This window comes from Trachemys scripta, chromosome 12, assembly GCF_013100865.1.
Source record: "Trachemys scripta elegans isolate TJP31775 chromosome 12, CAS_Tse_1.0, whole genome shotgun sequence".
Lineage (NCBI taxonomy): Eukaryota > Metazoa > Chordata > Testudines > Emydidae > Trachemys > Trachemys scripta.
The window spans coordinates 17,165,777-17,182,361 of record NC_048309.1 but is presented as its reverse complement, the minus strand read 5'-3'; the positions used below and the strand labels follow the sequence as shown (position 1 = coordinate 17,182,361).

Below are 16,585 nucleotides of genomic sequence, written 5' to 3'. Positions count from 1 at the left end.
GAGGTGTGAACACCAAGGGAGGAGAAACTGTTTCTGTAGTTGGATAGCCATTCACAGTCTTTGTTTAATCCTGATCTGATGGTGTCAAATTTGCAAATGAACTGGAGCTCAGCAGTTTCTCTTTGGAGTCTGGACCTGAAGTTTTTTTGCTGTAAGATGGCAACCTTTACATCTGCTATTGTGTGGCCAGGGAGGTTGAAGTGTTCTCCTACAGGTTTTTGTATATTGCCATTCCTGATATCTGACTTGTGTCCATTTATCCTCTTGCGTAGTGACTGTCCAGTTTGGCCAATGTACATAGCAGAGGGGCATTGCTGGCATATGATGGCATATATAACATTGGTGGACGTGCAGGTGAATGAGCCGGTGATGTTGTAGCTGATCTGGTTAGGTCCAGTGATGGTGTTGCTGGTGTAGATATGTGGGCAGAGTTGGCATCGAGGTTTGTTGCATGGGTTGGTTCCTGAGTTAGAGTTGTTATGGTACGGTGCGTGGTTGCTGGTGAGAATATGCTTAAGGTTGGCAGGTTGTCTGTGGGCGAGGACTGGCCTGCCTCCCAAGGTCTGTGAAAGTGAGGGATCATTGTCCAGGATGGGTTGTAGATCACTGATGATGCGTTGGAGAGGTTTAAGCTGAGGACTGTAGGCCACTGGCCATAAAGGTTGCCATCTTACAGCAAAAAAACTTCAGGTCCAGACTCCAAAGAGAAACTGCTGAGCTCCAGTTCATTTGCAAATTTGACACCATCAGATCAGGATTAAACAAAGACTGTGAATGGCTATCCAACTACAGAAACAGTTTCTCCTCCCTTGGTGTTCACACCTCAACTGCTAGCAGAGCACCTTACCCTCCCTGATTGAACTAACCTCGTTATCTCCACACTGATATATACCTGCCTCTGGAGATTTCTATTACTTGCATCTGAAGAAGTGAGGTTCTTACCCACGAAAGCTTATGCTCCCAGTACTTCTGTTAGTCTCAAAGGTGCCACAGGACCCTCTGTTGCTTTTTACAGATTCAGACTAACACGGCTACCCCTCTGATTCTTTTTGATAGGTAACTTGGAAAAACAACCCTTTCGAATTTATGGTGAATTAGAAGGGGCTGTAAGAATAAAAACTATTAAGTGCCCTTACTTATATTACTAGCATCTTAGGGATTGTCTAAATGAACACGTAGTTCATGTCAGTCTGGGCTGTAAATATACCACACACTAGTCTGCCATGCATGGTGTCCATGTATACCCTGGTGGCCCACACTAAAAGTTCCCTAGTGTGCTTTGATCTACTCCAGGGAACTTCCAGTGCGCAGCAGCAGTGTCCACACAGACACTTAGTGACTAGCTGGCTGTGCAGAGTAGATTTATGCCCCGACTTGCCACAAACTAAGTGTTTATATAGCCAAACCCTTAGATTATTGAAACTGAGAGTTTAAAAAAAGTCTAATTTACTCTGTTTGCCTGGTCTCTTCTTTACATTTCTCACACTGGACAGTGTAAGCAAATTAGTTTCACTTTTGAGTGTTCTTGCATCATGATGCTGCTTTGGTTCTGAACACTGCAGACAGATGACTTTGTTCTTTAAACACAGATTCCACTGGAACTTAAAAATAAATCATTGCATTCCTGCTAGCTGTGTAAAGATGACTTTTGCTGAACTTAAATTTGTGGCTAAACTTGACTTTTCGGTGACTCTTTAATTTTTTCACCTTATCAGTTGTTTTAATGAAGATTTGATGTGGTGGTTCTTTGCTCATTAGGAAACAGATGTACCTGGATCTCAGTCAGCTGCCAAATTCTCCCATATCCTGCAGAAAGATGCCTTCCTTGTGTTCCGGTCACTGTGCAAGCTTTCGATGAAACCACTTGGTGATGGACCACCAGATCCCAAGTAATGAGATTATATTTACTGAGTTGTATGCTCTTCAGATAGCTATTTTTAGGAACAAAGGGAATCAGATTGTCTAGGTACTTCATAGTACAGCCTTGGTCATCCAGAACTCCCAGTTATGCCCCTGTTTTGAATACATTGAGAGTTCTCTTTGCATTGAAAATTCCCTGTATGCAAACCTTCTTACTTGGATAAACCAAATAGCAGAGGGAGGCAGTACTGCAGGAAACCATTATGCTGTAGTTCATGTGGTCTCAACAAAAGTTGCCTTAGATGTAGTATCTCTGCCGATCTGTAGAAAGAACTCCTTCTGCAGTTTGAATCCTATGCTTTTATGCAACCAGTAGGACTAACTGACCCCATCCCATGGGTTTCAAGCATCTAATATTCTCTAGAAGGAGAAGAATCTCCAAGGTAAGAAGGTTGCTCTTCCCTAGCATTCTCAGCAGAGAAGTTAAGCAAGCTGTTATCTCCAAAATGAACTGAGCTAGTGCTCATTTCACTTGGCCTCAAGAGTCACCGTGACTTACGTGTGTGTGAGAGAGAGAGAGAGATGAAAGTAACCCGTTTTCTTAACAATAGTCTTCTGCTTTCTTCCCCAGATCCCATGAGTTGCGTTCTAAGATAGTGTCCCTCCAGCTGCTTCTCTCCGTATTGCAGAATGCTGGTGGAGTATTCAGGACACATGAAATGTTCATCAATGCAATCAAGCAATATCTTTGTGTAGCATTATCTAAAAACGGGGTCTCTTCTGTTCCTGATGTCTTTGAGCTATCTCTTGCCATCTTTCTCACACTGCTTTCAAACTTTAAGACCCATTTAAAAATGCAGATTGAGGTAAGAGTGCTTTATCTTCATTTTACCTACAAAATGTTCTGTCAACTCAATATATTTTACTAATAATGCAAAGCACAGCACAATACTTTAAAAATTGCTGCTTCAAAATTTTGCTTTCTTTGCACCTTGAAGTACTACCTCCTTTACAAATTGGATATGCATGAGATGAAGATTTTCTTCCAAGTGAAATTACTGTGTACAAATGAATATGCTCATTTAGCATGTTTTTTTTAAAAATTCTTCAGTAGGAAACTGCAGACGTTGTATCTTTGTCTCATTTGCTGTGCACAGGTGTTTTTCAAAGAGATCTTCTTGAATATTTTGGAGACCTCCTCAAGTTCTTTTGAGCACAAATGGATGGTGATTCAGACCTTGACTAGAATTTGTGCAGGTATTTAGTTATAAAAGTTACCTGTTCTTCACAATGTAGAAATAACTTTCCTTTTGGTTTGACAATGATCTGGAAATACAGAAGGCAGCTAATATCAGAGTAGTGGTAGCTTTAAGTGAGTGTCCTAAGAGAAGCATTTGTCTTTTAATTCAAAATATTTTAATCAAGAAATGATGCATAAAATAACTGTGCTCTGATATCATGGTGATGAACATGTTTTAAGAAACTTACTTAGATTCTTTCCACCTATTTTTAAGTTTTATATCTTTGAATTCTAATACTCTGATTTTTCTCATTTTTAAGATGCTCAGTGTGTGGTGGATATTTATGTTAACTACGACTGTGATTTAAATGCTGCTAATATTTTTGAACGCCTTGTAAATGACTTGTCTAAAATCGCTCAGGGACGGAGTGGACATGAGTTGGGAATGACACCTCTGCAGGTAAGAGCAACAACATTGGAAATAATATAGCTCTGCTTTTCCCTTCAGTGCCGCCTCCTTTAAATAATGAGTACCACTTAGTTCAGGGTGGGCAAAATACGGCCTGCGGGCTGGATCTGGCCTGCCAGCTGTTTTAATCCGGCCCTCGAGCTCCCGCTGGGGAGTGGGGTCGGGGCTTTCCCTGCTCCAGCTCTCCAGATGGGGAGCAGAGTCGGGGGCCGCTCCACGTGGCTCCCGGAAGCAACGGCATGGCCACCCTCCGGCTTCTATGCGTAGAGGCAGCCAGAGGGCTCCACTCTGCATGCTACCCCCACCCCAAGTGCCCCCCTGCAGCTCCCGTTGGCCAGAAGCTGCACCCAATGGGAGCTGCAGAGGCAACGCTTGCAGACAGGGCAGCGTGCAGAGCCGCCTGGCCGCACCTCCGGGTCGGAGCCGGAGGTGGGACATGCCGCTGCTTCTGGGAGCTGCTTGAGCTGCTGTAAGTGCCACCTGCAGCCCTGAGCCTCTCCCTGTGCCCCAACCCCTTGCCCCTTCCTTGATCCTCCTCCCACCCTCTAAACCCCTCGATCCCAGCCCGGAGCACCCTCCTGCACCCCAAATCCCCCAGCCTCACCCCAGAGCCAGCACCCTTTCCCGCACCCCTGCCCTGATCCCCCTCCAGTCCTCTGAATCCTTTGGTTCCAGCCCGGAGCACCCTCCTACATCCCAAACTCCTCATCCGCAGAGCCTGCACCCCCCAGCTGGAGCCCTCACACCCCAGTCCGGAGTCCCCTCCCGCACCCTACTCCTCATTTCTCACTCCATCCCCAATATTGTGAGCATTCACGGCCTGCCATACAATTTCTGTTCCCAGATGTGGCCCTCGGGCCAAAACGTTTGCCCGCCTCTGACTTAGTTTTTACTTGTAGCTGCGTTGCACACTAAACATTAGTTTTATTGAGAGTCACCTATGACTGTCACCGGGGAGGTAGTCCTGTTGTTTCATCTCCTAGTAAATTTAGTTGGTTGAATGCCCAATGATAATACTATATTATACATGTTCAGGCCACTCTTTTGTTGGGGGTGCTAAGGGAGAGTTAACACTTTCATGATGTGAGGCTTCTCCCTACTTCATCACCCATGTGACTGAGTCATCTGATTTCCTTCTGTGGCTTACCCCGAGATCAGTAACATTCTGGGTTACAGTACTTGCATTGTGTGGAGTCCATGGTTTTGACATCACCTCTTTATCACAAGCTGTGTTTTTTTTCCCCTCTTTAAAATGGCACTCTCCTAGCCATAGAAAATGATGGGGCATAACAATCATTCTTCAGCAAGTGCAAAACTATCCTTCCAACATTGACCCTGAGCTATGGTCACCTCTTGCTTGCTAACAGTAGTGCTGAAAGCAAATTGTAGGGACCACTCATTGGTATTCTTCACCTTGGAGCTGAACACACCTCTCCCCCACAGTCACAGATCCATTAACACCATCCCCCTGCAATCCCCTTGTTGGCCAGGGAATGAAACTGACTGAGGATTTACAGCTTGGTTGCCTGCCTGTCAAGGTAATGCAGTGCAGCTCACTTACTGGGATGCACCTATATTGCTTTTAGTTGGAGAGGATCTGAATTGTAAATCCTTTTGCAGCTATTAGTAGTAGCATTTAGAAAATTTGAATGTTTACAACAATATTTCTTGCAATTACAAGGATTAAAAATTGGTGATCCCTGATCCAGGACTTACTATAGACAGACCTGGGCCAATGTCAATAAAACAGTGCTAGATCAAAGAACTGAAGTGGCTCTGTATTCCTGCCCTAATGATATTCTTGCCTTAGTCTCTTCTTCCATTCTTTGAAGTCATGGTAACAGTAGGGAAACAGTCCACTTTACCCCTGGAAACACTGCTTTATCAATAGTTGCATATAATATGGCTCTCCAACTAAAAATACTAAAACTGTTTCAAGCTTAAAAAACCCCACAAGCTGTCGTTACTGGTGTGTAAAGCCAAAGCAGTGCTGTACATCAGAACAGCTCTCCTCTACTATGAAGTCTCTCTGAGGTGAGTTTGTTTAAGATTTTACGGGTGTGATTTAACTGGAGAGAGAGAATTTGTTGGCTTGTTCTCTTCCTGCTTTTAGATGTATTTTGTCTCAGCACAGAAATTCTAAATTTTAGTATCTAGGACTTGACCTGTCCAGTACAGTGTGATTAATTTTTTTTCTTATTTCTTTTCTGCAGGAGCTCAGCCTGCGGAAAAAAGGTCTTGAATGTTTGGTTTCTATTTTAAAGTGCATGGTCGAATGGAGCAAAGACCTGTATGTGAACCCTAACCATCAGGCCAGTCTTGGTGAGATTCTCTCCCCCAGCCCCCAGCAGTAGAAAAATGCATTAAAATGTGGATGCCAGTTGAAATGTGTATCCAGCAAATAAATAAATGTATATAACTTTATGTACACCTTTTTGCTGCTGTTATAACACTAGCAAGGTTGCTGTGTGTGTTTCCATAGGAAACCAATAGAGGTACCTGCCCTGAAAAGCTTACAATCTAGATAGTGGACTTGACAAAACACTCTGAATGAGGAGGATGGGGAAACAGAGCATTGGTTACAGAAATAGGATTTTGTGGCTATTTGGTTAAGCATAAAGTCCTATTTCAGTAAACCATGTCCTCCTTCCTCTGCTTTCCATTCCTGGTGTGTGATCCTCACTTCTCTGGCAGATCCACTGACAGGGTTGTAAGGTACTTGAGACATGGATGATTTTTTTTTGTGGGAGCTTTAAGATTAAAAATACAGTGTACTTGGTAGACTGAGGAATATCAAAGCTCTATGAAAAGTAACGTGTCTTTTCTACAAACTGGTACTTCCCAGTGAACATGGGGAAAGATGCTTGTTTACAGATATTTCTTTTTCTGTTTAAAAGCTGAGGTTCTAGGAGTTGAGCAGGAGACTGAACAGGATAGTTCTTATGTGCACTAATAGTGTCTGTAGGCCCCAGGAATTGAAATAGTTTAAAAAAAAAAAACTCTCACGAGGTGGGGGCCTCATATTGAGTAGTGTGCTAGCCAGCTCTCCCCCGATCACTTAGGTGGTGAAACTGGTGTTATTTGTAAGTAGCAATAGCTGTTCTTCTGCACCCTGTACACCCTTCTTTACTAGGCGGAGGCGCAGAGATCTTTCCTCCACTCTTCTCCCTCACTGCTTCGGGAAAGTGGCATGGGGCATAAGATGCCCCTAATGATTAAATATTTGGTGGCTGTTTGCTGGAGAGAGAGGGGTCGGATGGTTTAAAAGGAGTGTGTGTGTTCAAATGCTCTTTGGGGGCATGTTGGCTTTTCTCACTAATCATTCTTATGCTTCTTGTACTCTTCACCTACCTGCAGGTCCAGATAGGCCTTCAGATCAGGAAATGGGTGAAGGTAAATGTTTGGAGACTGGAAGAAGACGGAGTAGTGTGAGTTCCTTGGATTCAACGGTGTCCTCAGGAATTGGAAGCATTGGCATCCAGACTGCTGTCCCTGATGATCCTGAGCAATTTGAGGTCATCAAGCAACAAAAAGAGATAATTGAACATGGGATAGAATTGTAAGTGGATTGGCAAGGAAATAAAGGATAACTAGTGTGAATGTCTGTCAGATGCATCTTCACTGTAGTCACTATGTATTACAGGAACCATGTTTGTTTAGTTTAAAGGGACACTTGTCATAATAAAGTAGCACTGACAACTAAAAATTAACACTTCCTTCTGAAAACCTTTGTCTACTCTTGTCACAAGCTAACTCCTGAGGGGGTCTGTCTGCGGCTGACCTGAGTCACCTGAATTGGCCTTCGGGGCTAAAAATCGCAATGGAGCCCGAACGTCTACACTGCAGTTTTAAGCCTTGCAGCCTGAGCCCGTGTGCCTGATCAGTTGCTCTGGGTTCTGAGACTTTGCACCAAAGGGGTTTTATTGCAGTGTAGATGTCCCCAAAGTCTACTGTAACTAAAAGGAATTGAGGGATGATTTTGTTCACTCTGTGCTCTTGACACAACTTTTGTGGTGGTCTCCTTTTAGGCCGACTCAGCCACAAAGGAGGGGAAACTTGTAAATTGTAAATTACTAATTGGTTTGGAGCAGGTGTAATATCAGACTTCTCTTTAATTAAAAAAAATGGTTAGACTTCAAGTTGGCAATGACCCTTTCAAATTGCTATATTTAAAAAAAAAAAATCCTCTTTAGTTGTATTACTAATAATATTAAATGAAAACTGAATTCTGCAAGTGCTTTCGCCTTTCATGGTGCCTGTGTTACACACACAACTGGGAGAATAAAATGATTGGTCCAATTACATTTGTCTTATAATCACTTAAAAAAATTAAATTATCCTGAATATTGCTATGCTTCAAATGCTGTAGAAGAGTGTTCCTTTTAAAAACATCCAAACACAAGCACAAACCTCCTTAAAACTGTTTTTATTTTATGAAAAAGCTTCTATTAATAGCATTTGGAAAAATCAGGTTTTTTTATTAAACCTAAATCATATTCACATCTTTAATTCTAAAATAGTGGTCTTTGAATATACCACATAATACGCAGGATGGGATGTCTAGTGTTGCCTAGCTAACGCATTAATCCTCCCTCCACCCCCCAATTTCCAGACATCTTTTCTTAACTATTCACCTTTAAGGTGGAAGTAATGTGATTTTTAAATACCTTCCTTTTGTAAGGGCTCTGCAGATGCAAGTAAACTTTATGCACCATAGTGTCTTGTGAAATGATATTCCAGGTGTAAGCTATAACTTTTTTCTGCCTCTCATTTAATTTTTTTTATATTCTGTCTGTATGAATAGATTTAACAAAAAGTCAAAAAGAGGAATACAGTATCTTCAAGAACAGGGCATGCTTGGCACTACAACAGAAGACATTGCACAGTTTCTGCACCAAGAAGAACGTCTGTGTTTTGTAAGACTGAATGCTACTTAAGTGATTAATTTGTTTGATGAAGAGATTCCTTCCCTCTCCCCAGCAATTCAGCTGTTGCTTCTTTCATATTCCATGTCACCTTACTTTAACTACCTTTCATGGTAGAGAATCTAATGAAGGTTCTCAACTCCCTCCCCCTAGGTTAATCTCAAACCACCGCCGCACAGTGGCACTGGAATGGGGGGTGCTGAAAGCCAGCCCCCACCCCCAGCTGAGGCTGGGAGCAAAGCCCTAGGTGCCTGCGCCTATGCCTCCGCACCACTACTCCCAATTTACATACTTCTTTTAGGCTCTTTACAGATCCTTTCTTTTGGCAATGGAAGACAGGGTGGGATTCCCTTCATGCCTACTAACAGGAGCGCTGCCAGCTTTTCTGCCGCCCTAGGCGGTGGAAGGTCCAGCCCCGAAATGCTGTCCCCCACAGAGGCGGCGGAAGGTCCCGCCGCCAAAATACCGCCGTGGTCGCCGCCCCCTAAATTATAGCGCCCTAGGCGACCGCCTAGGTCACCTAATGGGTTGCGCCGGCCCTGCCTACTAATGCTGCTTTTTAGATCTGCCAGAAGAGCGAGCTGGCTTCTTACTGGAGCCGGTTATTTTACAGCATTGACTTCTAAAGGTGGTTTTAATGACACTTAATGGAATGTTGTGACAGTTGACCAGACTCAACTTTCCATATCCAACAGTGGCTCTGCTTATCATAAGCAACATACCAACCTTATTATGAAATTGACTGTAGTGCAACTGTTATACAATAAGTTCATTGAAATATAAAAGGGAGAAGGTACAGTTAGTTTGATACGTAATTTTCATAACAGTCTCTCTTGTGTTTAGACCCAAGTTGGAGAATTTCTGGGAGAGAGCAGTAGGTTTAACAAGGAGGTGATGTATGCCTACGTAGACCAGCTTGATTTCTGCGGGAAAGACTTTGTCTCTGCTCTACGTATATTTCTGGAAGGCTTTCGGTTGCCAGGCGAAGCCCAGAAGATTGATAGATTAATGGAGAAGTTTGCGGCTAGATACATCGAATGCAACCAAAGGTAACTTGAAACATAATATTGGATAAACTGTTTTAGGAATGGTCACCTTGTTGTCAGCCTTAGGCAATAAAGTAAGGCTTGACTCGCGCTTGCCCCACAAGGGCAAGGCACATTGCAGGGATGTTTGGGGGCAGATTTTGTTGCGGCTGTCCATGCTATACTTGTTCTGTAGCTAAATGGAGACCTGTGGGATGTTCCTGTAGGCAGCTGCTAAATCATCATGAAGTCTTGGACAGTAGGTGTGGCAGTATTGGCACTTCAGAGAGCACTTTCTTACCAGTCCATGGGATCTAATTGAGCAAGAATGCTTCAGATACTGCATATCCTGTTTATCCATGTTGTACTTAATCAGTTAAACAAAATCAAAGTTTTGTGAGCCTTAATTGTTAGTGGAAGATTAAAAATCTAGTTTGGTAAGTAATGTGCAGGGTCGCCCAGAGGATTCAGGGCGCCTGGGGCAAAGTGGGGGAGCTGCAGCGCTTGTACTCACCCGGCGGCGGTCCGGGTCTTTGGCGGAATTTCAGCAGCGGGGAGCCCTTCAGTTGCTCCGCGTCTTCGGCAGCACTGAAGGACCTGCTGCTGAAATGCTGCCGAAGACCCGGAGTGACTGAAGGGCCCTCCGCCGCCGTAATGCCGCTGAAGCCTGGACCGCCACCGGGCCAGGGCTCGCGGGGACCCTGTGGGGCCTGGGACAAATTGCCCCACTTGCCCCCACCCCCGGGCGGCCCTGGTAATGTATCTCTGTTTAATGAGGCATTTTCCCACTTGCCTTCAGCCTGTCAAATGTGCATGGATGGACCAATTTGTGATAATATAGACCATTTTACTCTAAAACAAATTTGAAAATGCAATTCTTGCTTGAAAACTTTGACATTGTCTGCCTAAGAATCCAGACTTAATCAATTTCCACTCCCCAGATCAGTCACACATCACTGTTTTAATAAAAATGAGTATATTTAGAAAGGAAACCTGGATGTGAGTGATACACTAGTGGATAAATCTTATTCTAGTTGCTTGTTGAAAACAGTGGAAGAAGATGGAAGAATAGTAATGAATAGCATTTTTTTAAATGCCTTTTTCTGTAATCTTGTAAATGTATGGCTTCACAAATTCTTCCCTTTCCTCTTCATTGGCCTTGCTGTAGCTTTTAGTACATATTAAGCAGTAGCTGGGCTAATTTTAAACTTATTTTAATATAAAAGGCTAAAGTATGAGATTCCTTGTCAGGTTTTACTGTGTCAGGAGTGTGTAATACTTCTGAACTGCATCTCTTCCCTGCATGCGCAGAGAGAGCTAATGGATTGAAGATCTAGACTCTAAAACGTGTTTCTCTGTTTCAGGCAAACCCTATTTGCTAGTGCTGACACTGCTTATGTTTTAGCATATTCTATTATTATGCTGACTACAGACTTGCACAGTCCCCAGGTAGGGAAAAATCACTATCGAACAGTTACAAGTGCTCTTCTCTAGAACTTGTTCTCAAAATTTGACACCTGAATTTTTATCCATCTCACCTGTTGACAGGTAAAGAATAAAATGACAAAAGAGCAATATATTAAAATGAATCGAGGAATCAATGACAGTAAAGACCTGCCAGAAGAGTATCTGTCCACTATCTATGAAGAAATAGAAGGGAAAAAAATTGCAATGAAAGAGACAAAAGAATATGCAATTACAACTAAATCTACTAAGCCAAGTAAGATTTAATTAGAAACTCAATATAATGCTCAGTTTTTTTTAATAGTATCTCGTATTCAAGAATTAACATTATAAAATGCGTTAATTCAGCTTAGCCTTTGTGTACTTCATACAAGTGTTGGCAATCTGGGGACCACTTCACCCAATGCTGAAATGTGGCCACTGGTATGTGGCCACTTCCGTCTAAAAGCGCCTGGCACCACTAGACACTGTTAAGGAGAAGAAGTGAAGAATGCTGTAGCTATTTGAAAAAGAAGAGGGACTTAAGGGAGGCAGACTGTAATAATCTAAGTTGGCGCTTGGCCAGGAGAAAAGAGCTGACAGTCATCTTCTTCAGAGTTTTATGCAACTATCTCATGTTGTGCCATGTTAAACAATGGCACCTCCTAGTTTAGAGAGACGGATTGCTGTTCCTAAGGAGTTTGCAGTCTGAGGTGATAACACAGGGAGGGCTTAGCAGTTGGCAACATCATTAAAGTCACTTGAAGTTTGATGACCTTCCTGTACCTAGAACAGATGAGGACTTAAATGGTATGTCGCATCCAAATGACAGCACCTCCAGCTGCACTGTACTTTTAATAGCATATTGGGCAATTAATGTAGTGCCAACTGAAGGAAGAGAACCAAGTACCAAATAATCAGCACTACCTCCTTCAGTGCTTGCATGCTCCTTCGAGGTCTTACATTTAGGTATTGACTCTCTTTATCTTGAGAGTTGACTAAGTCACAGCCTGAGGTGGTGTTGCTACAGGAAAGAAGAAACAGCACTGATTATTTTAATAGCCTATGGCTATGTCTACATTACACAGCTTTTAGCGACATGGCTGTGTTGCTACAGCCGTGCCGCTAAAAGTCGCGCAGTGTAGTTGCTGCTTGTCGGCTCTCCTGCTGACAAAAAACGTTCACCCTCCCAACGAGCAGCATTTGCATTGTCAGCAGGAGCACTGTCCTGCTGAGAAAGTGCTGTTCACATTAGTGCATGTCGCTGGCAAAACGTTTTGTCTTTCAGTGTTTGTTGCACACCTCTGAAAGACACAAGTTTTGTCATTCAATTGCCAGTGTAGACATAGCCTATGTCTATACTACCACCTACGTTGCTCAGGGGAGTGAAAAAACCACCCCCCTGAGTGACATAAGTCACACCAACGTAAGTGCTGGTGTGGACAGCTTCTCCCGCTGACAAATGCCACCACTCGTTGGGGGTGGATTAATTGTGTTGACGGGAGAGCTCTCTCCCATCAGCATAGAGTGGCTACACTACAGATTTTACAGCAGCACAGCTGCATCAGTACAGTGGTGCTATTGTAAGCTCTCTAGTGTAGCCATAGCGTCTGTTTTGCAAACTTGAGACTTTAAAGCATTCTTAAGTAGTTCACATGAACTAAATGACGTAACGAAATACACCTCTGGATTTTAGTTTTTCTATGAAGCAGGTCAAAGTGTGTGAGATGGTTAAGGGAAGAGCTGTATAACTGCAGTACTGTACCTTAAGATATATGTGGATTGTTGTACTAGACATGTTTTTTTTTTCACCCCAAGGCTTATACTTTATATGAAAGGCAAAGTCCCATGAGAGCATCTTGAGTAAATTCAAAAGCTTCTGAACAAGCTTCCTTAAATTGCAGTCTCTAGATAAAAATTAAAAAATCTCCCTTCAGCATCTGATACCCAGAACTAAGGAATGGAGCCTGATAGCAAAAATATATATATAATGATGCAGGTTTTGTGGTGTTCTTCATAGATGTAGCCAATGAGAAGCAGCGGCGGTTATTGTACAACCTGGAGATGGAGCAAATGGCTAAAACAGCTAAAGCCCTCATGGAGGCAGTAAGCCATGCAAAGGCTCCTTTTACTAGTGCCACTCACCTGGATCACGTCAGACCCATGTTCAAAGTGAGTGTATGGATTTCTCTGTCACGTATCTGTTAGGGCACGTAATCCTCTTCAATCCATAACATGCCTCATTGAGAGCTGTGATAACTGAGCCATAGAGTGCAGCAGTGCATCTCTTTTATGAAGGTGTCAATATTCTGATGTGACTAAAAGTGTTGCATTCTGCCATGAGTCTCTGGCTCAGGAGTGTGAAGAGAAGAGCCGGGAATATTGGAGGCAGAAAAGGGTCTTTATTTTTTTTATAGGGGATATTAATATACTCTAAATCGGGGTGGGCACACTTTTTGGCCCGAGGGCCACATCTGGATGGGGAAATTACATGCAGGGCTATGAATGTAGGGCTGGGGCAGGGGGTTCGGGTGCAGGAGAGAGTGCAGGGTGTGGGAGGGGGTGTGGTGTGCAGAAAGGAGCTCAAGAGGAGTGTGGGGTGTATGAGGGGGCTCAGGGCAGGGGGTTGAGGTGCAGGGAGGGGTGTGGCGTGTGGGGGGGCTCAGGGCAGGGGGTTGGGGTGAGGGAGGGGTGCTGAGTGCAGGAGGGGGCTCAGAAGGGGGCTAGGGTGCAGGAGGGGTTCAGGGTGTGGCAGGGGATTGGGGGGTGCAGGTTCCGGCCTGGCGCCGCTTACCTTGAGCGGTTCTGGGATGGAAGCGGCATGTAGCGGGGCTAAGGCAGGCTCCCTGCCTGCCCTGGCCCCGCGCCACTCACGGAAGCAGCCGGCACCATGTCCCCGCAGCCCCTGGAGGAGGGGCGGGCAGAGGGCTCCGTGCACTGCCCTCACCTGCGGGTATCTCCCCCAAAGCTCCCATTGGCCACAGTTCCCCATTCCCGGCCAATGAGGGCTGTGGGGAGTGGTGCCTGCAAGTGAGGGCAGTGAGCGGAGCCCTCTGCCCCCCTTCATACCTCCCCCCCCAAGGGGTCACAGGGATGTGGTGCCTGCCGCTTCTGGGAGTGGCGCGGGGCGAGGGCAGGCAGGGAGCCTGCCTTAGCCCCACAGCGCCACAGGGGTGGCAATCCTGCGGGCCGGATCCAACCCGCAGGCCATAGTTTGCCCACCCCTGCTCTAGATGCTGTAGAAAAAGTATGTGAATGGCATTCTGGTACTTCATTATGTGAATAGGAGGATACGGTGTTGGCATGGGCAGTGTCTACACTAGCCACTGCTTTAGGGAGAATCATGATTTGGTGATAATGAAACTAAACTTACAAAGGTTTCCTTTTTGCTAGCTTGTATGGACTCCATTGTTGGCAGCTTACAGCGTTGGCCTTCAGAACTGCGATGACACTGAAGTTGCATCTCTGTGTTTGGAAGGAATTCGATGTGCAATCCGAATAGCCTGCATTTTTGGAATGCAGGTTTGTATATGTTAGACATGCTATGTCTAGGTCACTGGAGGCCATCATGGACTCTGACATCTGCAATAGTAAAACTATAGAAGTGTTACTTTGGTGTAAGCTATCTCAAGCAAGTGAAAATAACTTGCTCTGCTAATCTACACATATAATGTTTTTGTTTGCAGAACCGTTTTAGTTTTAATCTGTCCAGAGCTCTGGATCATAAATAAAGATAATAGTGGGGGTTTATTCTTAATCCTCAAATGCCTCTCACTTCTGAGGCTCCCATTAAGATCATTTGCTAGTATGTCTCCAGCTCTTCTGTACTAGATTGACTGGGAAATACTTTGCCATAATTGCAATCACAGAGCCATACTTGGAAGGGAAGTTACCCAAACCTGAGGGGGTTGTGTGCATTTTGGGGTAGAGGGTGGTTTTTGTTTAGTATTTGCAGACATCTCAATTTCTCAGGCTTATTTCTGTTCTCATATTTGTATCTGCATTCTAGCTTGAACGAGATGCCTATGTGCAGGCCCTTGCTCGCTTCTCACTGTTGACTGCCAGCTCTAGCATCACAGAAATGAAACAGAAAAACATAGACACCATTAAGACACTTATTACCGTGGCCCATACAGATGGCAACTATCTTGGGAATTCCTGGCATGAGGTAAAAACTTGAATAGTAAACGTGAGGCTTCAGTGTGCACTCACAGCTTACCAAACTTTTGTTCACCGAGCTCTGCCTGTTTGCACAGCCCACAGGATTTGAAACTCCAGCACCAGACCTCCCCTAACCCACAATAAATTAATCAAGCTGTCCCCTACAATCAAGGAAGGAAAGAGTCATTTCTGTCTTCACGTAGTTGGGAGGTATTTGGAAGCTACATCAATAGAGACCATATAAGTACCTAGGTAAATGGATGAGTGCAGCACTGTCCTCTACTGGAAAGGATATCTGACTAGTTGAAGATATTAGAAGTACTCTTTTATCGGCTGAGCTAGCAGGGCAGTTTCTCTAGCTCCTCAGAATAAGGTCTGTCTTAGAGTAGAAGGCCATGAATTCTGCCTTGATGGCATATGCCAGTATCTGATATCTATATGTATATGTTGCCAGTGATCTTTACCAGGGGCGGCACCAGTGCAGCAAGCCGCAGGGGACGGCCTGCCGGTCGATGTGAGGGCAGCAGTCAGGCTGCCTTTGGCGGCATGCCTGCGGGGGGTCCACTGGTCCCGCAGTTTCGGTGGCAATTCGGCGGCAGGTACGCCAAAGGCGCGGGATCAGCAGACCTCCCGCAGGCATGCCGCCAAAAGCCGCCTGACTGCCGTGCTTGGGGCGGTAAAATACATAGAGCCGCCCCTGATCTTTACAACTACTTCAACTCTGAGAAAAATTTTGCATTTAGATATTGAATCTAGTCTCTTGTTTGTGTTCATGAGATTAATAAATTTTGCATTATCATGGAGAGAGTATATAGTGCATGGGGAGGCTTTGAGAGACTGGGCTAGAACTGAAGTAGAAGTCAAGACTTGTCAAACCAAATTGGAATCATGATCCTATTGTAAACTTGTGGTCGTCTTCACTTGACGCATTGTGGGAATTTCATTGCAGCTGCCATTTGTAGTAATGGGAGCTCACTTATTTATCTGTATGGGGAAGAGAACCTATTGGATAATAAGCCCCATAATGTATAAGTTCTTAAACCACACTCTAAGAAGGAAACTTGGTCTCGTGACCAGAGAACTAAGAGTTGGACTTCTTGGTTCTGTTTTTCACAGCTGCCACTGACTCACTGTAATCTGTGGCAAGTTGCTTAATTCCATTGTAAATTAGCAGTAATATTTGCTTATATCACAGAAGTGTTGAGGTTTAGTGTTGGTAAAATGGTTTGCGAACCTGTGAAGTCTCATAAGGTAAAACGTGGTAGTGATCACTTACATTATTGAAATGTGCCTTTGTTATTAGATCTTGAAATGCATCAGCCAGCTGGAACTAGCACAGCTTATAGGTACTGGGGTTAAAACTCGATACTTATCTGGCTCTGGGCGAGAAAGGGAAGGCAGCATTAAAAGCTATACATCTGGAGGAGAAGAATTCATGGGCCTGGGACTAGGTAAGTTTAAT

The 16,585-nt window shown here is 44.2% G+C and overlaps 1 protein-coding gene across 3 annotated transcripts in view; it reads left to right on the top strand.

Moving 5' to 3' along the window:
- Positions 1-16,585, top strand: part of ARFGEF2 (ADP ribosylation factor guanine nucleotide exchange factor 2) — a 58,445-nt gene that overhangs the window by 22,518 nt on the left and 19,342 nt on the right. For all 3 annotated transcript variants that reach the window (XM_034787921.1, XM_034787920.1, XM_034787919.1), the window contains exons 9-22: positions 1,759-1,889; positions 2,492-2,726; positions 3,018-3,117; positions 3,421-3,560; positions 5,783-5,891; positions 6,927-7,128; positions 8,374-8,485; positions 9,338-9,543; positions 10,884-10,968; positions 11,068-11,239; positions 12,983-13,134; positions 14,356-14,484; positions 14,972-15,130; positions 16,427-16,574. In XM_034787921.1, the coding sequence (XP_034643812.1) occupies positions 1,759-1,889; positions 2,492-2,726; positions 3,018-3,117; positions 3,421-3,560; positions 5,783-5,891; positions 6,927-7,128; positions 8,374-8,485; positions 9,338-9,543; positions 10,884-10,968; positions 11,068-11,239; positions 12,983-13,134; positions 14,356-14,484; positions 14,972-15,130; positions 16,427-16,574 (2,080 nt within the window). The remainder of the gene's footprint in view (positions 1-1,758; positions 1,890-2,491; positions 2,727-3,017; positions 3,118-3,420; positions 3,561-5,782; positions 5,892-6,926; positions 7,129-8,373; positions 8,486-9,337; positions 9,544-10,883; positions 10,969-11,067; positions 11,240-12,982; positions 13,135-14,355; positions 14,485-14,971; positions 15,131-16,426; positions 16,575-16,585) is intronic.